Source organism: Protopterus annectens, chromosome 3.part1 (assembly GCF_019279795.1).
Source record: "Protopterus annectens isolate FY-2018-M chromosome 3.part1, PAN1.0, whole genome shotgun sequence".
NCBI lineage: Eukaryota > Metazoa > Chordata > Ceratodontiformes > Protopteridae > Protopterus > Protopterus annectens.
Window position 1 is genome coordinate 132,667,445 of NC_056732.1, and position 25,939 is coordinate 132,693,383.

The 25,939-nt window shown below is 38.9% G+C and overlaps 1 protein-coding gene across 3 annotated transcripts in view; it reads right to left on the reverse strand.

The window, feature by feature from the left end:
* GADL1 (glutamate decarboxylase like 1) overlaps positions 1 to 25,939 on the reverse strand; it is a 1,864,133-nt gene that overhangs the window by 1,318,902 nt on the left and 519,292 nt on the right. For all 3 annotated transcript variants that reach the window (XM_044066666.1, XM_044066664.1, XM_044066665.1), the window contains 2 exons: positions 8,648 to 8,727; positions 8,471 to 8,525 (listed from right to left, as the gene is read on the reverse strand). In XM_044066666.1, the coding sequence (XP_043922601.1) occupies positions 8,471 to 8,525; positions 8,648 to 8,727 (135 nt within the window). The remainder of the gene's footprint in view (positions 1 to 8,470; positions 8,526 to 8,647; positions 8,728 to 25,939) is intronic.

A 25,939-nucleotide genomic window follows, 5' to 3' on the forward strand; every position in this document is an offset into this window, starting at 1 on the left:
TTTCTGAAGGTTTTAGTCCATTGGAGGTAAGAACATAGCTGCCGATGCACATCTAACAGATAAAGTGTATACTCTCCTTTATTTCATATTTGTAAAGAAAACTGGTAAGTTGGTGCATTAATTAAGAGATGTCTGAGTATCCATCTTGGGTTTGAAAGATGGATTAGTCTGTACAGACATCCTGTCTTTGTGAAAGATAATATAAGCAGCTTTACATGACAAGAATTTGCAGTTCATATGCTCCCCAGGCTGAGGTAATACCAACTAAGAGTGTTTTGCAGATCAAAAACTTAATGTCTACCTTGAAGCAGGTTCAAAGGGCAACTGGATCAAAGCTTGGAGTAAACTAGCCATATTCCAAGGTGGGGAGGGAACCCTAAGTGGTGGTATAAGCAGGAAATTACCTCATAAAGGCTTTACATCACTTCTGGGATGCTATGGTAGAATAGCTTTCTCCAACATAAAAATTTAAAGTAGCTGCTAATTGAACTTTAATAGTAGAATAAATGTCCCCATCATGGAAAACAGAAGCTAGTAAATCCAGAACCACTGGAATAGGAGCTGAAAAGGGATCCATATTCTTTTGAGAAGCCCAAATAGTAAATATTTTTCAGTTACTCTTATAAACCTTTCTGGTAGATGGTCTCTGGGAGGAAGTGAAAATGGGGATAACTTGGGCCGAAAGCCTTGACTGACTATCCATCTTTGGAAGTAGAAAAACTAAGTGGCTAACCTAATGTGTCAAATGTCCAGGTGAGTCATGCTGGGTAGGTGAGAAAAAAGACATGGATCAGGGTCCAGCAGCCAAGTTGGGTGCATCAAGTGAGGTCAGAGTATGAGAAACCACACCTGTGAATGCCAATGAGGTTGACCTAGATCTTCCTGTTAGAATTTTGAGATTAGTGGGTAGGAGAAAAGGCATTGAGGAGGCCAAGGGCCCAGAGAGCATTTCTAGGTGCCCCCCCCCCTCCCCCGGAGAGATCAGTGCAAAGAACCTGCAGCATTTGCAGCTGATGGGAGAGGTAAAAACATTGCAGCATGATTGACGCCACTGTTGAACAATTTGTTTCACTACTGTGGATTGAGAGACCCCTTGGGAAGAAATGACCTGCTCAACCTGTCTGCTAGAATGCTGGACTTCCCTGGTATGTGCATCAGAAAGTGGTTGGAAGATGTCATCTGATGGCTTCTCAACACAATGGCTGGAAATGTGTTCTCCCTTGCTTGTAGGTTTACTAGATTACTGATATGTTGTCTATCATCCTTAGAGAAAGGACATCCTGAAAATCCTGCAACACTAGGAGGACTGTCCTCATCTCTTCGACACTAATGAAAAGTTTGGCCTTGGATGAAGACCATGTGCCTTGGACTATCTTTCCCATGTAATCCCCCCCCCCCCCACACACACACACACAAACACACATACAAACACACTAGATGGGAAGCATCCATAGTCAGTGTGGCTTTAGGAAGTTGATGGGACAAAGGGTTAGCCCTGAGGAACCTCAGAGATTGTATCCACCAGTTTACGTGAGTCATGCAAATTTTTGTCTAACAATTACAAAAACTCATAGATTGATACCTGATGGATCATTGGACTACCAGTGTGCATTGAAGAACTTTCATGTAATATCTTGCCAAGGGAAATAAAGTAATGGAAGCTGCCATTGGCCCCAAAAGTAGAAGGGCCAATCTAGCAGGTGGAGTTTGACAGGAGAGAAACTGTAGGGCCTGGTTGTGCAAGGTGAATAGTCTGCTTACTGGCAGTCTTGCTATCTGTGTTGTGTATCTAAGAGAGCTCCTATAAACTCCAAGGTCTGTACCAGAGAAAAATGTGATTTCTTCGGATTCACTGTTATGCCCAGTAGTGAGCAAAAATGGAGCAGATACTCCCTGGCCTGGACTAGAAGAAGCCTTATATGGACAGTGATGAGGTAATCATCCAAGTAGGGGAACACACAGAACCTTTGCAGTTTAGTGTGAGCTGCAACCCCTTGCCATAAACCTGGTGACCACCTGTGGGTGTGAAACTAAAGGTCAGGGCTGTGAATTGTAAATGACCGTTTTAGCTTGAAGCAAAGAAACCTTTTCGACTGCCTGTTGATACTGATTTAATAGTACACATTTTTAAGTTTTTTCGAGCACATCCAATAGTCCTTTCTAAATAGGGGAAAGATAGAGTGTACTGTGACCATCAGGAATGTTGTCTGTTTGAAATATTGATTGAGGTGTCTCTGGTCCCCATTCTTTTTTTTTTGGCACTAAAAAGAATCCTGAGTAAGCTGCAAATTTTGTGTTGGTGTGGTGGGACTTCTTGGATTCTTCATTTGCCTAGCAGATGATGCCTTTCTTTGTAAGGGTGGAACATTGGGAATTTTCTTTTGTGGAGGAGGTAGACAAAGAGAATGGAATAGCCTTTGGTTATGATTGTCAGCATCCAGCGTTCTTTGGTGATGGCTATCCAGGTTTTTGTGTGCAGAGATAAGTGCCCCTGACTGCCTCTGGAGTGCAGCAGTCAGACAACCATTCAGGGATGCTGAAAAGGCCTCTTGGAGAAAGGACCCCTGAAGACTTGGTTTGGAGGGCCTCTTCTGCTTCAAGGGCAATGTTCACCAATAGAATTTCCCCCTCTTCCATGGGAGGTCTATCTCAAGTAGTATGCAGGAAGAACCCTTGAGGCTTCCATAATCACAACTTCTTGCCCCCTTTCTGGTTTCTAGAGAGGGTCTTCTGGGAGAGTAGAAATCTGTATTCCCACAGCAGAAAGGGCCTTTCCATCCTGTTGACTTTTGGAGAGTGTGTCTTTAACTTTGGGTCCAAAAAGAGTCAGAACATCATAAGGGACATTAGTAAAGGACATTTTGAAGGGTTTCACAAAGTCACACACATACATCCAAGTAAATCTCCATATGGTAAAGGCTGTGCCTGTAAGGCTCAATTTGCCCCCACTTGTGTTGGATATCAGACACATGGAGACATTTGATAGGTGCTTAAGGGTGGCCAGCTGTGAGTCCATAGTTTTTCTGTCCTATGCAGACATGGACTCTGAGACAGACTTGGAGATCTGCTTCATCAAGTCTCTCTGTAACCTTGTCTCTCTGTAACCTTGTAATATGTGCCAGATAATTCAGTGACCTTAAGACAACTGTAGCTGAAGTGTAGACACACTTTCTAAATCTATCCAAAGTCCTAGGCATTCTGTTTGGAGGATGGACAGATGAGCTGTCCTCAGCAAGCTCCTTTCTGGTGACTGCCACCACTACCATGATGTCCACTGCCAGACCTTTGCTGTGATACAACCTATCATTCAGAGGGACAAGGTATTTATCTGTTATATTTTTTGGTATACATTCCATCACATCCAGTTCCTTCCATGCCCACCAAGAGATCTAGTTGACAACTTAATTAGTGGAATGGACCATCCAAGAAGTAGCTCAGCCAGATCAAAACACCTTAAGAAATTCCTCTTAGGAGGGGGCGTCTGAACACCAACCTCTTTCTTGTCTCAACAGCTGTAGGATCACCCAGAATGAGACATCCTCAAGTGGTGATTGGGGGATCCCTCCCTTCCATCAAAACTGGTGTCTTCTGTGAGGGATTACTAAAGGGAGTCAATATGCTACCTCGAGTCTCAGCTGTGGGATGCTCTGGAGAATCTCAGAAGACTGTTGGGTGCCCTGTATGTGGAATGTCTCACGACTAATTCAAACCAGCTGTCCCAATGGGATAGATTGCGAAAGATCAGGGCCCAAGGATTTCAGCTGTGAGGTGGGTGCAGCTGAGAGGAGAGAGAAATTCATTCCCTTGCCATGCAGAGAGTTTTCTTGACTGCCTCAAAAGCCGAAACCAATGGAGAACCCCAAACCATCCTTGTGGGAACAAACCTCTACACCTGAATGGCTGAGGAAAACAGATCGATCCTGCTCCAAGACAGACTCTGCAGGCAGGCTATCTAACACCAAAGCTCCAAGCAAAAGGGATGGCTCTGACAATTTCAGAGTCAATCCCCTACTTCTACAGCTGACCCAAAGCTTCAGCTCTGAGATCCCTCCGGATTTCAGGAACTTGGAACCAGTGAAATCACAGAAGTCACTGGAGTCAAAAACGACTACACCTTGTGATCCAACATGTACATCTCTTGAGACAGTCTCAGATTCATAGACCCTGAAGTCAGTGGGTGGATCAGGGTAGGAGCAACCACAGGAAGGGTTGAAGGGCCAAAGGTCATGAGTTCGATGGGAGACAGAGCTAGGAGAATCCCCAGATGAATTTGAGTCCTGAGGAACTTCCTTATCATTCTATCTCCATCTGCTTCTATCATGCCTCATGCCTCTGGTAGATCTAATAGACCTGATGGGAGGATGAGGTAGATGGGGGCCTAGATGACCTTTGTGTTGATTTCCCTCTCTTGGAGAAAGGGAGAATGCAGTCTGTGAAAGATGGGCCATGGTGAAAACCTTGGCTCCAGTAATGATGGGGTTCTGCATCATACTGGCGTCATCCAAAAGAGGAGAAGGATCTGATGACCTGAACTTATTTGAAGCTGTTGAAGAAGACAATCTAGATGAAGGAGAGCAGACAGGGGAGTGCTTCCTTGTCTCCTTGCCCTTATCCCTGGGCTTGTTACTCTTCTCCCCCTGTAGATTTGTCCGATGGTTTATTACTAGATGGGGAAGCTTCAGACAGTGAGGAAACAGCATTTGGATGATATTCCCACAGAAGGCATGAGAAGTACCTTCAAAACCAGGTTGTTTCTATGTTAATCACAGCCCAGTAGCCAAAGACCATATGAATAGAACAGTGTTCCTCCAAGTGGACAGCACCCAAGCAAGAAACACATTTCTGGTGAGCATATGAATTAAGCAGTTTGTGGCTGCAAGACAAACATTTCTTGAACCCAGAAGTTTTGCCAGACATTTACTCAACTGAAAGGGAAAAATAAAAAAAAAAGTTTTTCTGTTTTTTCTTTAAATGAAAATACCAGCAATTGTAAACTCAATACCGAATGGTAAGCCTATAATACCAACAATGGTAATAAGAAATACCCAACAGTAGGTAACCCAAAAAACAAATAAACAGAAAAAGAGAATGTTCGAAGGGCACAAGACAAATGGAAAAAAAAAATGTTTGCACCTTCTAAAAGATCTACGGGTAAGGGAAAAACTATCCAAACACTAGAAAAAGAATGGACAAGAAGAACACTACAGTATTTTCAAAATGGCACTGAAATGCTACTATAAAAATAATAAAAGAGATAACTTAACTGTGGGAAGCCTGAGTCAAGTGGACCAAATCTGCTCACTACAAACAGAAAATGACATGCGGGGTAATCTTGGGCACAAGATTATGAGTAAGGGGAGAAGCCTGAGATGAGGTTCCACAAGTCTAGAAGTGGACAATTTCTGATCTGAAACTGGATCCAAGACCCATCTATAGGAACAGAGGGAAAAGGCAACATCAGATTGCCTGTTTACCAGAATTTTGCTGAGATTTTTTTATTTTGTTTCTTGCCAAAATTGGACAAGGGGTTACAGAACCTATTGGAAAGTCTAGCAAAGTTGGGTTGAAAAATCTGGCAGAGCCCTTCTATCAGCTTACCCCTCTCATTACACTCCTTGATGACCTCTGCAGTAGAGGGACCAGAAACTAAATCTCTAGCTAAGCGAGAATTGAAATGTCATATTTCACATCATTTTGGAGTTTTTAACAATGCAGCCATGCAAAATTCCTCAAAATAGTATGTGACAATAGCCCTGGAAGAAGTAATAGTCATACACAGATTTTAATCAATGAGTTCTGACCTGTAAAATAGAAGAAACTAAACCACTAAAAGCATATTTTTCCACACAAGAGGAAACTGCAGACAAAACAATCTTCATACTATCATAATTAAGTCACAATAAACTTTAACATATCAGCATGACAATTTAAAATTCTCAAAATCAAAGTTGGAGAAGCATGCACTTTTTTCCCATACTTATCAACTATTTCCCATACTTGTCAGAAAGTGTAGGATTGGAATTAACTAAATGTTTAGCAGGAGGATTAATTAAAGCTATAGCTGCTGGGTGAAATTTGGGATGAGTATATAAAAACTTAAAAGACTTATGAACTTTATAAAAAATTATTTGCCTTTTTATGGGAAGGAGCATGACGATCTGGAAAATTCCTGATACATACATCCTCCAGTGCTGACAGCACAAGGGGAATGAGTGAAGGTTCTGGAAATTCTATTTGTAACAGCTCATAGTATTTTTTGAGGAACAGAGAAACCTCAGTATTCTCTCACTGAAAACACTTGCACATTCTGGAAGTAGTCTCAAAGAAAAAGAACCCCCTATAGGGTAAATCAGAAACTGTGATCTGCTCTGAATCAGAAATATGAGGAGAAAACCCTGCATCTGTCCTTTTATCTTCCTGTCCAGACTCAGAATCTTGAATCTTTTCAGGAAAAGAGGTATCCCTTTTTCTTTTACCAGAACCCACCATATAAGAAGTATAAATAGCCTGAATTGGAACCTGAGCCAGATCTACTAATCTACTCCTGTGTACAGAAGTTTGAGCAGGAGCAGATACATATTTAGTTTTCTGTTTCTTTTTGATAGGAAAAATGGGGCCAACATGGTTGCTAATGGCAGCACCATCTTCCCCAGGAATGGACACAACATTCAGACCAAACAGGGAAGCCTTCCCTCCTCCCTCTTCAAGGACCCACAAGATTGGGTTTCCCTTGCCCACTAAGGGGAACCCAAAACCCACAGATGACGTGGCTAACCCTTTGTCCATAATGGCTATAGGTGCTACACTAGCGGTATCTAGGATAAAAGATGAGTGGTCTGAGAAATCAGCTTTGGCCAGAGTACAGTCACCCACCTGTGGCTAAGGCAAATTACTAGCCTGTTGTGGAAGCAAAGGCTGTCCATTATGTCTATGAGTTTACTATATTTCCTCTGTTTTTTTTACATGACATTCAGGTTACCTGGTCCAAATCATGTTCCATAGAAGCTATTCCATACATGCTATTCTAGGAATTCATTTCCCTTTGGCAAGTAGCTAAAAGAAACCCACCCACTCGCTGACCCACAGACAAATTAGGCAATTTTTTCATCCAATGAAATTCATCTGTTCCCTCCACTCATGAAACTCATATTTTCTAGCCTGTTATAATGAATACCCCTCCCTTTCTCATTGTTGTAAAACTGTATATATGTGTACTACTCATAAACGATTGTTAATGTGGATTGTACTGGATCTGACAGTCATTTGACAAAAGCACTTATCCTAATAAAGTTCCTTTGAGAAGCACTACTGGAGAAGAAGCATTCTTTGAAATATGATCTTTTTATTTTTATTTGTTATAACTCATTAGTTTGCTTACTAAAGGATCTAATACCATCAAGGGCTTAAACACTCTTGGAGCCCTTCTCTGCTCCCAGGCTAATCCCTTTAGATTTCTCCTTGTGGGAAAAAGGCTTCCACCCTATCTCCTCTTGAAGGCAAATGCCTCTGACAATTTCTAGTTGCCATGGAGATTTGTGGATAGAGTGCAATTCCCAAGATACATACCCACAACTCACTTCCATCAAAGAGGTGTTCAAGATCTGCCTTGTCACTATTCTCTCACTTGGCTTCTCCAGCACATGGACCATTAGCTGAACTCATGTCATCTGGACTGTAGTTAGAGTTTAATCTTCTTCTTCTTTCAGCTTTTCCCGGTTAGGGGTCACCACAGCAGATCACCTGTCTGCTCAAGATTGGCAGTGGAGTTTTTATGGTGTTGAGTTGCCAGCCTGGCACCCAACCTTCCACAGAAGGCACACACACACACATGCACTCAAACCTAGGGCCAATTTGGAATGTCCAATCCACCTACAGCATGTTTTTGGGATGTGGGAGGAAACCGGAGCACCCGGAGGAAACCCATGTGACCACAGGGAGGACATGCAGACTCCACACAGAAGGCACCCCAGCCGAGTATCGAACCGGAGAACCTCTTGCTGTGAGGCAACAACACTAACCGCTGCACCACCATGGCCACCCTTAGAGTTTAATCTTCTACACCATGTATTTGGCTTTTGGTACTTAGATAAGAAGTGTTACTTTAAGAACATTAATAGCTGAAAGTTACCACTGACACAATCATTCATGAGTTTCTAGCATCACATAAAAGACACGGAATTTACTTTATATTTCAGCACTATCAACGATAAATTTTTGGGACCAGGCCTTTAAAGGATTCATTTCAGTGAGCCAAAATATTCATAAATAGTCACATTAATAATTCACTGAGCACCTGACATTCATATTATTATATGTAACTATTACTATGCTGTTCAGATGAACGAATGAATGAATGATATCCTAAAATATTTCTTAGTCTCATTTATTGGGTGCTTTATACATCATTATTAAACTATGGACCAACTGTGCTCTCCTGTTTCTTACATGATTTTCTCTTTGACTCTCTCACCTCTGTTTTCGCCTTTTGGACTTGTTGCTCTAGTTCCTCAGGTATCATCTTCCCACTAAAGGATACACATTAATACTGTAAGTAATGTCACATAGTGATAATGCAAATACATTTTAATATTTACTAAGATACAGTATATCAACTTTAGATGGCTTATCAGTATTCTTTAATTCTTACCATTCATCTGTAGAAACAACATAAACATTACGAGTGCCAATACCCAGGAAAGCTGCTGCTTTTTGCACAGAATAATGGCTCTGCAAATGAAGACATGAAAAATCATAACGTGAAGTTACCAACCTTAATATGACTGCCTAAGGTAAACATTTTGGAAACCTGATTTGATTCTCAGAACAAACACCGATAATATGTCAATCAAAATCATACTCTTTGCTAAGCAGGTTGCAAAAAAGGTCATGGCATGTTGGAATAAACACTGTCAATAATTGTACAAAACTGAAATCATGGTTTAAACATTCTTTATTTTATATTATGTACTAGGCATGTAACCAGCTGAATGAAAAGTATGAACTAAGCAGCAGTTTCTGCAGGTGCCTGCACTATTCACTGCCTTATCTCCAAAGAAAACAAAAATGGGTTTGGTTTCAAAAACTTTTCTTACCAGAATTGCATGCCAGTGTGACCTAAAGTCTTTTAGTGCAAGTTTCTAACAACTTATTTGAGGGTTTTCATTAAAACAAAGAGAATAATAAGATGTGACATAGGTTCAAATGCATATGACAAGAAAAAATGTATAAAAGATCAACCTGCCAAACATTAAAAAACTGTTATACAGAACAGGTGGGAGTAATAACTTCTTAAATTAATGGCAACACTTTCCCTATTATCTTTGAATGTGAATGGTCTCAGAGGTATATACAAAAAGAAATAATTAACTACATTAATAAAATCAGAGTGCAAATAGCTCAGCTACAGGAGACACCTTTAGAAACAATTGAATATGCAAATTTGATAAAGAAACGATTTCAGGGTGGTTATTCAGCAGAATATCTGAGACAAAGGAAAAGGTGAGTACTTATATTAATTACTAGAAGAGCTCCAACAGTGAAAGAACAGGAAAAAAGATAATACTGGTAGATTTGTAAGAGGCTAATGGCAAGGGAGGAGTATTGGGCAGCATGTATTTATATTAAACCTAAAACTGCTACAATGGCGCTTAACAAAATTCTGGGAGAAATAATCAGCTTTCATCAGGGAATATTACTTGTAGGACTGGATTGATTTGCAACAGAGAAGATAGAATTAGAAAGGGCAGAATGAAAAATATTAAAAAAGAGGATACATGTTTTAGAAAATTTATGAAAATATTTGGTCTGGAAGACATTAATTCAGTAGTAAGAGCTCAGAGGGAATTTACATATTATTCCCTGAGGTACAAACATGGGCTAGGCTAAAGAGACATTATCTTTCACAGGAACATGTGCATTTAGTTGAAGGTTTTGATATGAATCCAATATCTAGTTCAGATCAAGTGCCAGTAATAAATAAAATAAAAATGCACTGTAATGAAATAAAAATATGACACTGGAGCTTCCTTACCTATTTGTCAAACAGAGAGGAATTTAAGGCATGAGTAGTAAAAATTGTTCAGGCATTATTAGGGAAGATAGACATTTCTACAGAAAATATATTTAGGGAATGGGATAAAATTAAAGTGGAGTTTAAAAATAGAGTAGAAATAAAGGGAAAAACAGTGTTGTTAAGAAATAACAAGAATTATTTATAGGGACTGACAAAAGTTAAAGTTTTGCAGAATAAGGGGAATCTCACAAAACAAAAAGAAGCACAATTACAGAATGCTAAAAAGAAAATAAGCGACTACCTGAATAATATGCATGAGTTCAGAAAGATTGCTGTTAAGCAATTGTTTTTTGATAACTCCAAACCTCAAAAGCTTTTAGCACAATGGGCAGGCAACAGAAAGTAAAATGCTGTTGCCAAATTTAGGGAGCCTAAAACAAGGAAAATAACCAGAGATCCTGCAGAGGTATTAGAAATATTGTTGGAAATGTTATGAAAATCTGTAAAAAGCAGAGAAATGTGGAAATCAAGAAAAAGTGTAAATGGAAATATTTATGGAAGAATTAAATATGCCAAGGTTAGAGGTAGATGAGTCTCAATTATTAACAGTCAGGACAGTAGGGGATGAGATTAAAATGGTGATATATAACCAATCTACAGGAAAGTCTATAGGAATAGATGATACTCCTGCAGAAGTTTGAAAGCTAGGAGGGAAGAAAGTAACAAAGATGTGGACTTGCTTTTTGTTTAATAGTATTTTACAAGGAGGAGAAGCACCAACATCCTGAAAGAAAGCTGTGGGGACTGTAAAGCTTAAGATGGTACAGACCCGTCACTTCCACCTTCATAGAGACCCACTTCAATTCTAACCCACAATTATAAAGTGTTATGTTTAAACCATGATTATAAAGCTAAAGGCTATTCAAAGGAATTGATGAAGAAGAAATTTGATGAGATAAAATAAGTAAGGAAAGTTTCTAGAGTTCCTTCTAAGAAAATTACCACTAGAGATTATAGGACTGCTATGCAGATTTCCACCAGTGTTTATTCAGAAGCTATCAAACAGATTATCAAAACAAACTGGAAAATATTGAAAAGTAATGAAGCGGTTTACAAAACAGTGGGAGAGGGTCCAAGTTTTGTTTACAAAAATGGAAAAAGCTTCAAAAACGTTTTTCAGAGTCAACTTAATGCAAGATCTTTAAACATGGGTGGAAGTATGAAAAAATGCCTTGCATGCAATTTTTGTGATTTAATATACGAAGGAATTAGTGAGATTATAGTCAACAATTTCAAAATCAATATTAACAACATATACACATATAAGTCCAAATATGTTGCATATCTAATTATTTGTAAGTCTTGTGGGGCATTTTATGTAGGACACACATGCAGGGAATTATATAAGAGGATGTATGAACACAAAAGAGATGTGGAGACTGGCAATGATACCAATGCTTTAGGCAAACATTACAAAATGGGTAAATGCACGGTTGATTTCAAATTTATTGTATTGGGAGCCATCACTGGTTATGAAACAATGTTCAATGCAGAAGAAGAACTTGGATGGCTGGAATATTCATGGCAGGTTAGATTGAATCCATGTTATCCTCCAGGGTTGAACAGCAGAGAAGATTTTGTATCATATTTGAGAAGGAAGGGGTTAAAACACTAAACCTGCAATATCATGTGATGTAGTGTTTAAGTATTTAAATAAAATGATGGTCTTTTTGAATTCGGTCTGATGAAGTCTTATTGTTAGAAGATGAAAGCACTTACTGGATTATCACTGGATTGCCTTTGAACATTTTTTACTTAAAGTGAAGTTTGGTTTATTACCGAGTTTATTTTATTATCATGATTATAAAGTGTTTATGTCTATAATGGCTAAAAGAATAGAAAATGTGTTGCCAAAATTGATAGATGTAGATCAGTGTGGTTTTGTGGATGACAGGAAAACATTTGACCACATTACTAGAACAATGATGATCCAGAGTGAAACAGTATGTAAGAAAATACCACTGGTATTGATGGACCTGATGCAGAGTAAGTTGGGATTACATGAGCAGTGCAATGGAAGCATTTTCTTTCTGTGGTACAATATTAAGGTTAATTAGAGGGATATATGAGGGACTGGAGGTGAAAAGAAAACTGTGTGTGGAGGTTCCTCTCTGATAAGTTCTGTCTGAACAGAGGAACCAGGCAGGGGTATGCTCTTTCCTTTTTGTTATTGTTGCTATATTTAGAGCCACTGGCAAAGAAAATAAGTGACTCAGAAATTCAAGGATATAATTGGTATGATATTCAAGAAAAGTTGGCTTTATTTGCAGGTCATATTATTTTGTACCTGATAAAACCAGTAAAGGACATTTCATTGTTAAGGAGCATTCTGAGACAATTTCAAGACACAAAATTAATGATCATTAAAGAAGGGCAGTACCCACACACAAACTGGTTCAGCAATACCCTTAATTATGAGAACATGATAAAATGAAGTAATTAAATGAGTATGGGTTAAAAAGAGTTCAGCTATTACAGCCAAGGATGTGTGGGTAGCGAGTAAACAAAACATAATACAAAAATTGAGAAATTGGAAGCTCTGTTTTCAACAGATATGGATAGAATGATACAAGCAGTGAAAAATGTTTTTAGTCTTTTTAGTTTTATACTCAGGTCAGGCATATTTTTATTAAATGAAGGAGACTTTGTGGATAGCAATAAGTAAGGAGTTGAAGGGTTTTATGTGGAAGGGGAACAGGGCAAAAACCAAGTGGCATAAGGTGAGCCATCCCATATAACAAGATGGTATGAGATTACCTGATTTGAAGGGATATTTCAAAGCTACACAGTTAAGGCTCCTATACATACCACAAGCAGGACGCTATAATTCAAAGTAAAAAGTGATAATAATGAAATGGGAAAGTTCAAGAAATAAGAAGAGAGTGGGATTTCAGATGCATATCCTTAAGGAGGATAACAATAGCCATACAGAATATTATATTTATAAAGTAGCAGAAACTATTCTACAGAATACACCCCTGGGATTTCACCTGTGTTCCTGCTAGACAGGGGCATCGGGTGCTGATTTGTCGGAAAATGGGCTAAATTCATGGCTAGGCTTGTAAGAGTGAAGACATATTGCAGAGTAGATGAGGACACAATCCAAGTGAAATTAAATAAGTAAAAGCAGTAGTCCACAAAGGGTGAGTGGCTTTAATAAAACAGTTTTAATAAAAAACAACAAAATAATAACGTATAAAAAGGTGAGCATTTTTGTGGATACTCCACTTCTTCAGACTATTATACTTAAGCAACAGTACATACAGGTATTTAAATAATCCTCCAACCAATGGAATTTAAGAATAAAACACATGACAGCATTAAATCAATTAACTCAGTGATGCAGACTTGACAGCATTAAATCAATTAACTCAGTGATGCAGACTTCTACTCCAAAAAGCAGGCTTAAGGGAAACATAATTATTAAGACCAGGGGTAACATTTGACCTGAAATCTATAATCCAATGTAGCTCACATAGTTCTGTTTCATTACTTAAGTCCCTTTCTGTAATATTTTCACCAACAATTCTTAACACCAAAAATTTAAAAGTGTGTGTGTGTCATCCCTATCTAATATATGTTGAACAAGAGCATTACTAGATTTCGTGTTCTTAATGTCATTATAATGTTCTAAAATCCTCTCTTTCAGGGTTCAGTTGGTTTTGCCTACATAAAACCCTTCACATGCCACACACTTATCTAAATAAGCTATATTTCTGGTGATACAATCTGCATAAAAATCAAACTCAATAGTTTTCTGCGTTCTAGGATGCCTAATCGAGATCACACTCCATATAAATTTGTAGGCACTGCAAGATCGATGGGGTAGGTGCCCTTGCGTTCTGAAGTAACCCTCATCCCTGATAACTGTTGTCTATAACATAAGTGTTGTTTCAAGGTTGTATTATTCCTAAACTCAAACCTGGGTAAGGATCCTAATACTTTACTCAACTCAGGTTCTGTCATAAGGATAGGCCAATTCTTCTTTATGATATCACACATTACATTGATATCACTAGAGAAAGTCAGAATAATCCCATGAGCCTGGCACTCTCAATAGAAAGCCCAGATCTTGTTGTACCTCTATAACTTTCTGAAAAATATGGTTTGGCTACAGTATCCCTACTTCTGAGTGCTTTGTTTAGGCCTGTTCTATCTCTCTTTTATTCTATCCTCTATCTAAAAAGTCCAATTTTAATGTATTTAGAGCCAATTCAAGCATTGATTCTTCTGTATATAGCCACATAATTCTAAGAATCTGACTTTTCAGAACATTCCTAGCAATGTGTCTCAGATGCATACTGGTCTTATATAGAAGATTATTCTTCTTGCAGGGTTTCTTATAGATACCTGTACTCAATTTCCCAAAAATGTTTCTATGAACCGTTACATCTATGAAATCTATCTTTGTATTACTTGACTGCATACTGAACTTTAAAAAATTGGTCATACCCTGTAAAAATTATATAAAACCTAACAAAGCCTCATATGGACTTTTCCACACCGAGAAAATGTCATCAACAAAATGCCTGTAAAACAGTATATGCGCATTATAATGAGAATCATTAAAATCATCTGCTTGTCGGCTTGTAAGAGTCTCAGTGCCAATAGCCTAGTAACGTCCTATGATCTTATGATCCTATAAGGAATAAGCCAACATGGGAATTGAAAAATATTCTGCCAATAGAATGACTGCAATTAAGGGTACAGAAAACAGGCAAGCGGGAGATGGAACTTACTGGAGAAAACTGGCAAAGGATCCAAGATATTGGGAGCAAATAATTAGACAGGGAAAGGTAATAGAATGGGAGGAGGCCAATAAGGCATTTCACTGTAGACTAGAGACTGCCTTCTGTATCAAGGATTGATATCAGAGTATAGTCAAAGAGAAAGGAATAGTGGGATTCTACATGAAAGACCATCACTGCTAGAGTTTTTAGTTGAATTTACAACATGAGCTGTTGATAAAAAAAAGGATAATGAGTAGGGCATATAGAATATTGCATAACTTATAGGACTCGATCAGAGGAGGTTAGAAAGGATTGGGAAGAGAGACTGGAAAAGCAATTCACAAAAACAGTATAAAAAAAAATAAAATATCAATGGTAGGATACATGTATGGCTTCCCAGATATGCAGCAAAGTCTAGAAGATTTAGGATTTAGACTTGGACATGTGTGCATAGGTATTTTTAGGATCCTTATTATGAGATTGTAGATGCAGTTTGTCAAATGTGTCCTGATCAAACCGAAAAGAGCGAAAAGGCAAAATAGCGAAGCAGCTTTTCAGCGAATTCTTACCTTGGGAAAGAATTTGCTTGGCTGCTTTTGTTACTTTGCTGTTTTTGGCACTGTAATGCGATCTCTGAGTTGGTATATTTAAGTAGGGGGTGTGTGGGTGTCAAACCTCCCACATTATGTAATGTTTTAAAGTTTTTTTTATTTTATTTTTTTTATTTTGGAACAGTGATTTTTTTTCCCCTTGGAAAAATATTGCTGTTCTGAGGTTTCGACGTTGTAAGCTTTTGCTTACATCGGGTCGATTAATTATCGTTCACATTTTTAAGTGTGCGATAATATAATATAGACCCATATTTTTATACCCCAAGCAGAGTATGAAGAATTTTTCCTTGGGTAGATTGCAAATATGGGAGGTGTGATGGGAAAGAAAGAGGTAATTGGGAACATATTTTTGGGGAGTGTAATGGTTTCGCAGACTTTAAAAATTCCCTGACAACTACAAGAAATACTTGGTGAACAAATTGGTGCAACTAAGGAAATGATTTTTGAGCTGTGATACAGTATCTATGTGAATTGCCTTGACATAGCAACGCCTTGCTGAGTTTAATTCTGGTGGCTGCTAAAAAAGCAATTACTAGAAAATGGAAATCAAAGTATAAACCATATATTACATGGGTCTATGTTTATCGAATAAACAAAATGGGCATCAAATGGCTTCTCATTAAACACTAAGCAGCGAAAGTCTCTTTGAGTGAACAGTCACATTATCGTAAAGAAAACCATCGAATAGTCATAGTTGTCCAACATAAAGAAAATGGAAGGTAGGATGGACTTACTGGTATGGTAGGGATAAGGAAATGTGCCCTTTCCCTAGTGTAGTGCGATCTCAGAGTTAGCATATATAATTAGTGGAGAGTGTAGGGGTGCAGCCCCCAACATGAGGAGGATTTGGATAACACCAGACCCTCCTCATGTGGAGGGATGTACCCCCCACACCTCCTGCTAATTATATATACCAACTCTGAGATCACACTACTGTGGGGAAAGGGCATATTCCTTAGATCACACTAAAGTAGGGAAAGGGCAGATTTCCTTATCCCTACCATACTGCTAAGTCTGTCCTACCTTCTGTTTCACCAATTATGACTACCCAATGGTTTTCTTTATGATGATGTGACTGTTCACTAAAATGGACTTTCAATGAGTAGTCCTCAATGAGAAGCCACGCGATGCCTGTTTCATTCAATCGGCAAACACAGACCCATATTAAACATAGTAAATACAGTAACAGAGATAAAAGAACTGAAAGTGAGATCTTTAGAAAATGGTAGGAGCAAACTATATAGAAAAAAATGGAATTGCAGGAACAATACATGCGGAATAATGTTTTGGTGGAGAAATGAGGTTTAAAAGAAGGCAGGAATTGAAACAGCTATGTAATGATCTATTGATAATGACTGTATAGATGATCATAGGTTCATAGGTTCATAGGTTCATAGGTAGGTACTAGGCTATCTGCCTGAGGGCATTTATAAGCCTAGCCAGAGTGTGTCGGCTTTCGCCTCGCCATTGATTAGTTAACTGAGCCTCTGCAAAGAAGAGCCAATGAAGTGATCCCAGGGGTGTATTTTCTGTTACCCATCCACTCATCAAGGTTTCTCTTGAAGAGTGTTAGTGAGGGGCTCTGCCTAATGTAGTTAGGAATTTTGTTCCAAAGCATGGGGAGTCTCTGTGACAGGAATCTATCCCTCCAGCATGTTCTATTTATTGTTGTGGCGAGGTTTAGCTCACTAGAGCGAGTGGCTCGCAGTGATTTGGATTTCTTTAGGTGGAGCATGTCCATTAATTCTGAGTTGGACATGGCTTTGTAAATCAGGCAGAGATCACCTCTGAGTAAGCAATATGCCACTGAGTACAGCTGCAGTTTTTCCAGTCGGGCTGCATAGGACATATGTTTGAGGCCAGTAATCCTCTTGGTGACGTACTTTTGTGGTCTTTCCAGCTGTTGGAAGTGTCTTGTGAGGTACATCCCAAATGGGGCATTGTACTCTATGATGGGTCTGATGAGTGACGTGTAGAGGGGCACTATAACTTCTTTATTTCTAGATGCGAACCCTTTAGTAATTAGATGGGCTACATAGAAGGATTTCCTAACTACTTTGGCAATATGATTGTCAAAGGAGAGATTACTATCTACCTGGGTCCTCAGATCTCTTATTACCTCTTCTGTATTAAGGGGGCTGCCACCTATGTGGTAATTCATGGGTGTTTTGTTTTTCCCAAACGGGATGACTATGCATTTTTTGGCATTTAGCTTGAGACCATGACTTTGACACCAGGTGTCCGTCTCAGTAAGGCCCTTTTGGAGAATGTCCATGTCAGCCGGAGAGTCAATTATGGCTCCCAGTTTGCAGTCATCGGCGAACTTGGTTAGCCATAGTCCTCCTGTGTTTGCCTGTACTTCTGAGAAGTATATGCCAAACAGTAGGGGCCCCAGGACCGAGCCTTGTGGGACACCACATGTGACTGGTTTAGAGTCGGACCTGGAGCCCGCTATTCTTACTGTGTGAGTTCTGTTTGTAAGCCAGTTGGCAACCCATCTCATGACGTAGGGGTTTATGTTCAGGCTGGCGAGTTTTTCTATAATTCCCGAGTGGTGAATGGTGTCAAAAGCCTTGGCGAAGTCAAGGTAGTCTGTGTGAACCACCTTCCCCTCATCTATGGCCTTGGTGACTGTCTCGAAGAAGTCAACCCGGTTTAGTAGGCATGATCTGCCCTTAAAAAAGCCGAACTGGGTCGGGTCAAGTGTTTGGAGGTTCCCAATGTCTTTGTTAATGAGTTCCATGATGATGCACTCCATAGCCTTGCAGACCAGGCTAGTCAGGCTTATGGGGCGGAAGTTACCAGGGTCAGTTGTGGCCCCTCCTTTGTGGAGCGGAATAACTGTTGCTGTGCACCATTCTATGGGCAAGTAGCCTGTGGAGAGTCTGAAGTTGAACAGTGTGTTTAGGTGGGGGGTTAGTTTGTTCTGTAGTTTGTGCAAGACACAGCCTGGGACACCATCTGGCCCCATCAATGCTGTGCTTTTGGCTTTTGAAAGGGCTGTTTTCACCTGTGCATCTGTGATTCTGGGACACTACACTTTTCCGGTATTGTTGTGGGCCCTTTTGGGGGTGAGAGGGGGGTGAATTATACATTACATATGATTATACATCATATATGATGTATAATGTATGCAACTGAAAATAGGTCAATGTGATTTGCTTTCATTTAAATAAATGTATGATTGCTTATGTCATAAGTAATAATTCAATGAAGATGCTTTTTATTTAAAAGAAAATCTTAGAAAGTCTTGTGGCTTGATGCTTGATGTTGGTCTTGCAGCAATCTGTGAAGGCAGTGGTATCTGTTAATGAAAAACAGCCTTCCAAATTGGAACAGAGTATATTGGCAAGATGTAGAGTTCAAAAAGCTTCAAGATAATGTAGATATGTTGCTAAAAGTAAGATGATATGAAGAATTATTTGCTCTGAAAGAACAGGCATCTGCATCCTGCATGACAGGGCAAAAATAGCAAATGCTATAGTGTTTATTTAAAGCTGGCCACTAAATCTTTTGAGGAAAGTTGGTGGTTTGGATATCTTTTCAGATAAATGACCAGGTTGGGCAGAAGCTGGCTTAGCACAGTAGGCTGGGGCAACTTATTGTTGAATTACACAGTGATGCCGATAAGGAGTAGTTAGTGAAAATGCTGCAATGTAAAATGTACTTATGCTAGCCAGTTGTTGACTGTGTGATGTAGAAGCCTTCTGCCACTGTACTTGAGTGGAAGGTGCAGTTGTTCCTTGGAGTGTATAACCACCTTGTTGAAAAATAGGTGGTTTATATAGCAAAGAATGTATACTGAGGCTAAAATGATTTACAAAGTTCTAAAGGCTGATACCATGATTCAGTCATGATGGGATGTTGCAGACAACTTGGTGGAACAGGACTGAGAATAAAGCCCTAAAGAAGTTAATGGGGGAAGTGGAGCACCACCAGAAGGTTACCAATGCATGAAAAGGAGCATGACTGATATCAGGTGGCAGATTGATTCACAAAGTGATTTCATTGAGAGTAACAACAGTCTACTGCTCCAGAAAGGATATGTCACTTCAGTGGCTGAACAGTAGTGAGGGTGTGGCTGAATTGGGGTATTTTCTCTGAAGTGATGTCATCCTGTTACATTTTTCTCATTGTTTTTCCTTTGGTTTCTATAGACATGTAGTTGTTTCATCTCTCAGGCTGTACTTGTTCAGTGAGGAAGAGGGTATGATTGATACAAAGTTCTGAGATATGGAGAAGAGTGTACTTTTTGATGTCTCAAGCTAAGAAGCACCCCCACTGTCAAAAAGATTGCCAAAGGAGGTATCAAAATGGGGGGGGGGTTTAGGGGATCCTTACTTTCACCGAGGTTGGAATTTTCAGTCAGGAATTCCTTAGCGGAATCCATGTGTTTCCTCATGCTGGCTTTTCTCATGTACCTCCATTAGGGGAGAAGCTGGGGGGAGGGGGATAGAAAAGCAGTATGGGAGCTCCGGGCCTTAGGCTGCTCAAAGACTTTTGGTGTGGGTTGTCCCTGGGCAAGTTCACATAGAACCAGTGGCCTAGTAAGATGAGAAGATTGGGATGGATCTGACAATAGATGTGAAGATTCCAATTCCAAACAAGACAAAATCCTCTCCACGATGTCAAAATCTGAAGATAAGTATGGTCACCGGAAAAGGACTCCCTTTGATCCACATACCTAGGAGAAATCCCTGCTTCAGCCACTAACCCAGTCAAGTCTGATGTCAAGATGGGAGCTGAGCGGTACAGGCCTGATGCACCCAGTGGCAGAGTTGGCTTCAACAACTACAGAATTGACCCTAACCCCAGGTCCCAATCCCTGACACTACAGCTCCAGCATGCAGATGGCTCAGATGTTACCAGAGTCAAACATATCAAAATAGTGGTCAGCTCCAAGGTCAGCCAGGCTGTCAGCACCAATGAAGGAACAACATGATGGGCATCAGATCCATGGTCACTGATGCCAAAGGGTGGAACACAAAAGGAGTGACTAGCAAAGGGATAGAAAGGGTAGCTCCCTCTGCCCTCAGAACCAGGGGTGAGAAATTATCCTTAGGTTCATCTGGGCCTTCAAACTTGTCCTCATTAACTTGTCCAAATCAGTTTCTTTAATACTCTGGGTGGACCTTTTAGACCTAGAATAGGCCATAAAGTATGGCTTACTTCCAGGGTGATGCAAGAGCTATTCTACTTCTTTGGTCTTAAAAAGCTCCAAGGAGGGGAAGGCTCCAGGGCAAGCTCTGGATCCAGTGTAATGGCTAAGAAAGGGGATAGAGCTGGCCAGACTCCAGAGCCGATTACAAGAAGGGATTTGGGATGTCCAACCTTGGCAACCTGCATAGCTCAAATGCCAGAGCTGGCAACAGCAGTGATTGGTAACAAGGGGTTACAGACACCAGCTACATAACAGAAGCAGAGGATAGCAAGGACCTTGGGGCTTTTGGCTCCAACTCCATTTTCAAAAGAAAGTTCAGCAGGTCATTTTCGTTCCAGGCTTTCGTCTTCTCTAAACTTTTCCTTTTCTTTCTTTCTCTGTCTTTTCTGTCTCTCTTCTTTTCTTTATTCTTGTCTTTCTCTCTTTCAACAGACTTTTTAGGAGAGGGAGAAGCAGAAGCCTGGGAAAATGTAGCAGAAGAGGTGGAAAGCATGTTCTTCATATCCACCTTTGCCCTATGGTTATCCAAGGCCCTGAGCCCAAACAAAATGCAGGCATGGTAGTTTGAATGCAAATGTAGACAACAAACACAGTGATCATGAGTATGTTGAGAGGATAGCTTCTGACCACACCCTAAACATTTTTGAAAGCCAAAAGCCTTATCCATAGCAAAAGTAAATACAGTACACTGCAGAAAGAAAACACCAAAGGGATAGTATCACACAAAAATATCTTAAGATTCCACAATTTTCTAACAACACCAGAGAATATAATTAAAAAAAAAAAACACCAACTTGCTTAAGAAAAAAAAAAAACTCACTTGTATAAGACAAAGAAAACTTGTAGCACTTGAACAATTAACCCTAAATACTAGGAGCAGAGAAAAAAAACAAAATGATGGGAGCAGATGTCATGGTCCCCCAACTATAACACGAAAGCTAAGGACTGAAGAAAAACTCCTTCAAAATATCTAATAATTATTTTTTGTTAGGAAGAGGGGGTCAACAACTGAAAAGTTGCAAGATGGAAATTTACTAAATTAAACCAACTGGCTTGATAGGAGCTTCATAGAATGTATTTGACCCTAATAGTGTCAAACGAGATCTGAGAAGACTCAAGCCTGCAGAGCATTATGGGAGAGGAGGCAAAACTTCAAAACTTAATTTTGATGTGCTGACCTCAGATCCAGTGGATCTGATAGCCCACAGGTGGAGGTGGACAGAAAAGGGAACATCAGAGCTATAATTAATTCAGTAAAGTCTATTGCTCATCTACCCTGAAAATATATAGCTGATAATAGAGATGTAGGAAATCCCAGTAGCAACATTAATATCATGAGTACTGGGTAAGAGTGGGAAGTGCAAAGGGTGTACTGGGGATTCTTTTTATTTTTTTATGTAGTTTGTGTTTAGGTACTTGATCCTTTAACATTATGTATATGCTTTGTGCGGTACAAATTAAAAATGTAGTTGTAGTAATTTCAGAAGCATCTACATACTACTCAGCTATTCTGATTATAAGAAGCTGATGCTCGGGTAACCCACATAAGTATTATACGAAGGTTGAATGATATTAGTTGAAAGTAGTTAGAACATTGGGTGGCTATTTTACTTTGGAGATCCATTTTGCAGATTCACCTGCTTAATTCTCTCAAATATTTATGTAACAAAATACAGTTACAGTGTGGAAAATATACAGGATTGTTGACAACAGGGTGTGGAAGTGTAAATGTCCACAGAGCAGTTTTATTACCGATCATTCTAACCACAAATGAAACTGTCATGCTGACCAATGCAGTCTAACATGACAATGACAAGCACATGCTACAGTTATGCGGTTAGCTTGTACTTTGATGTTTGGCTAATTGCAAAGCCATAACATTGTAACTGGCAGATGATTAGTTGAATATGTTATACATTAGTCAACAGAGCTAATCTAGGAAGTAAACCTGTAACTGAGGATATACAAATTTAGGAAAGGGTTTATTAGAAGCCTAAGACTAAGATACTCTAGTGCATAGATGCCACCAGCTGCCCCACTAGGTTTGCTTGCACATGTGTAAGCTGACTCAACAAAAAGACATTCAGCATGCGACTATGAAGTCCTGTATCATTTATGCAGCAGTAAGGGTTCTGCAAACCTGACAGTTTAAATTGGTCGAGAAACACTCCTGCCATAATACCAAAACTGCATTTTTTGCAGGGGCAAGCTCCGAGCAACTCCTCACCTGGAGTCATCACCACCCCTACATCTCTTACTTAAATATACTAACTCAAAGATAACAGAACTGTAGGAAAACAGAAACCTCTGCAAGACTGAAAAAAATACTAACACACGATCAGTCTCACAATACAGCAAGCAACTGTAAGAACATTTGAGGACTATTCCGTTGGAGGAGCTGGGCTCCAAGACATTACATTAAACAGGAACATCTTCATTGATGGTGGCTCTCTTCACAACTAATGAAACTTTCAAAGCCTTTTTCATTGCAGCATAATTCCTTAGGATGAAATCAAACTATATAGATGTGAAACAGAGTTTCTATCATTGGGGAAACAATGCTTCTTCCTCCTGATCAGATATATTCACTCATCACTTTACCTGGGGATTTTAGTCAGTTTTAGGGTAAGAGCTGTCTATAGGTATTGTCATTTAGGCAGCAGTGAGGGTTCTTTGTGCCCTCACCAGAGTCAGGAAAATAACTATACTCATGCTGTTCTCCTTACAGCAGGATGGTACACCTGTTGTAGAAGGAAGCAGTAGTTCACAAAAATCACACCATAAAGATGATAAAGTGGACTGTTGAGGATAAGAAAGAAATTATTTATTGTTACTGTTATGCAAAAAACCCAGAATTTCCAGACACAAGATATACAAAAGGTTTAAGAGAGAAATTAGAGGAAAGAAAAATACTTCCACAAGAAAAACTGTCAAAAGCTTCAAATAAAAATGTATATTCCTTAATACAACAGATTTGTGAAAAACAGTACACAGATCAAGAAACATCAATCTTTTTGGAAAAAGAAGCGTCTGAGGAAGTAGTGAGAAAATAAAAACAACAAAAGCTAGAGATTTTTGAAAAGTATAAAAAAGAAATATTGACATTGTAAAAAAAGAGCTTTGATATGGTTTAATATTTATGCAAAGGAGAAAGCCAAATTAATCAATATAAAGAAGACAGCCCCAAAGATATTTGAATAGAAATACAGGAAAAGGCATCAAGATAAAGAAAAATTCACAGTAAAGAAAATAATATCACAAAGAGGGAATGTAGAAGCTAAGATTAGTAAAACCGAAGTTAAAAAACAGAAGCTGAAGTTATGGAGTATCTGCAATGTGAAGGATTTGGTGTAGAAGGTCTAAGACAGGTTATATCACAGCAAGATGGAGCGAATCTACAAAGTAAAGAGAAGCAGGAAGATCAGGAGACATCTGAAAAAGAAGTATGGACATGGGAAGGGAAAAGAGATTTAGTATGGTGTAATATTTATGCAAAGGAGAAAGCAAAACTAATCAATACAAAAAGAACAGCACCAAAGATTTTTGAAGAGAAATACAGGCAAAGGAATCCAGATATGGAAAACTTTACAATACAAAAAATAAGAAGACAAAGAGGAAAATTATAAAAGGAGATTAGTAATGGAGAAGTTAAAGAAATAGAAACCAAGGTTATGGAGTACTTGTGAAGTGTGTGAAGTGAATGATACAGTGTGGAAAATCTAATTCAGAAAGCACAACAGGATAGAGCAATGGATATCCAAATTAAGGGGAAACAAGTGGAATAGGAAGCAACTAGTCAGGTGCTATATAAAGATATTTTGGAGCTTTCCACAGGAAACCAGTATAAATGTTCACTTGAAACTGGACAGCAAGGGAAGGAACATGAAACTGTGGAAACTCTGACACAGTAAATGTTGACTAATGAGAGGCAAGTGAGTTCCCATATGACAGAGCAACGGATGGCACAGGATGAAATTGAAGAGAATGTGCCACAGGAAGATGCTATAGAACTTTCTATAGAATGCCTACAGGAAATGGAAAATAAAAAATGTGCCCTCAGTTTTGAAGAAAACAAGCTAAAAGAAGAGTTGCTTGATTTAATAGAGATAGATAGATATATTAAGATCAATGAAAGCAATAGACTTCAGAAGGTCAATAAAACCCAAAAAGTCAGAAGTTTGATAAAACAAATGAACACAGTAATTAGGACTGTCCATAGAGATCCATGTGATATAACAGAAATAAACAGGATATATTACTGTGCAGCCAAATTAATAACAGATAAAGTTCTGCCACAAGATCACAGGGTAGTGAAGGAAAAGAAAGGGAGAAATCGAATACCATCATGGAAGTATCGAATAGAGAAAACTATAAAGTAATTAGGACAATAAGTGTTAATGTTAGAGGAGTATAAAAGAGGGAACAGATCACCAAAAATACTAAGAAAGATAGACTTGATAAAAGCAATGTGCAGTATTAGAACAGACCAGGATCTATCGTGCACTATCACAAATAACAAACTAAAAATCTCAGCACAGGCAGAAAAACTTAGAAGATACACAGATAAATATAAAGAAAAAGTACAAAACAAGAAAACTATTTACTGATAACCCAAAAATGGTTTATAGAAAATTGGGAAACAAGGCAAAAGGAATTGAAAGACCCCCAAAAAAAGAAGAAATAGATAGATTTTGGGGAAGTATTTATGAAGATCCCATGGACCATAACAAAGATGCTAAATGGTTAGATGAAATAAAAGAAAGACTAAAAAGTTTAAAGGTACAGGATATGAAATGGGATGAAGTAACTGCCAGAAAGATTGAAACAAAGTTAAGAAAAGCCTCTAATTGGAAAACCCCAGGCCCAGAAGCAGTACCAAACTTTTGGCTAAAAGTATTAACAACTTTGGCCAAGATTTAGCCATGAGTAAGAACTATTTATATGTGCACCAACCTGGCTAACAACAGGAAAAACAATACTCCTACTTAAGAGTGAACCTGCAAGCTACCCTAAAAATTATAGACCAAAAGCTTGCCTCCTGATGATGTATAAACTATACGCAGGAATTGACACTGACAGAGTTTATAGTTATTTAGAAGAAAACTCAATTATGCCAGTAGAACAAAAGGATAATAAAAGAAAGTCATGTGGAACAAAGGATCATTTGTTGTTAAGTAGTAGAGAACTGTATAAAAGGAAAGAATCTAAGTACGACATCTACTGACTACCAAAAAGCATTTGATAGTATCCCACATTAATGGATAAAGGAGTGCTTAAAAATGTATAAGATACACCCTACACTGACTGACTACATTACACTGACCATGAAACAGATGCAGACCACTTTTCAATTAAGCCATGATAA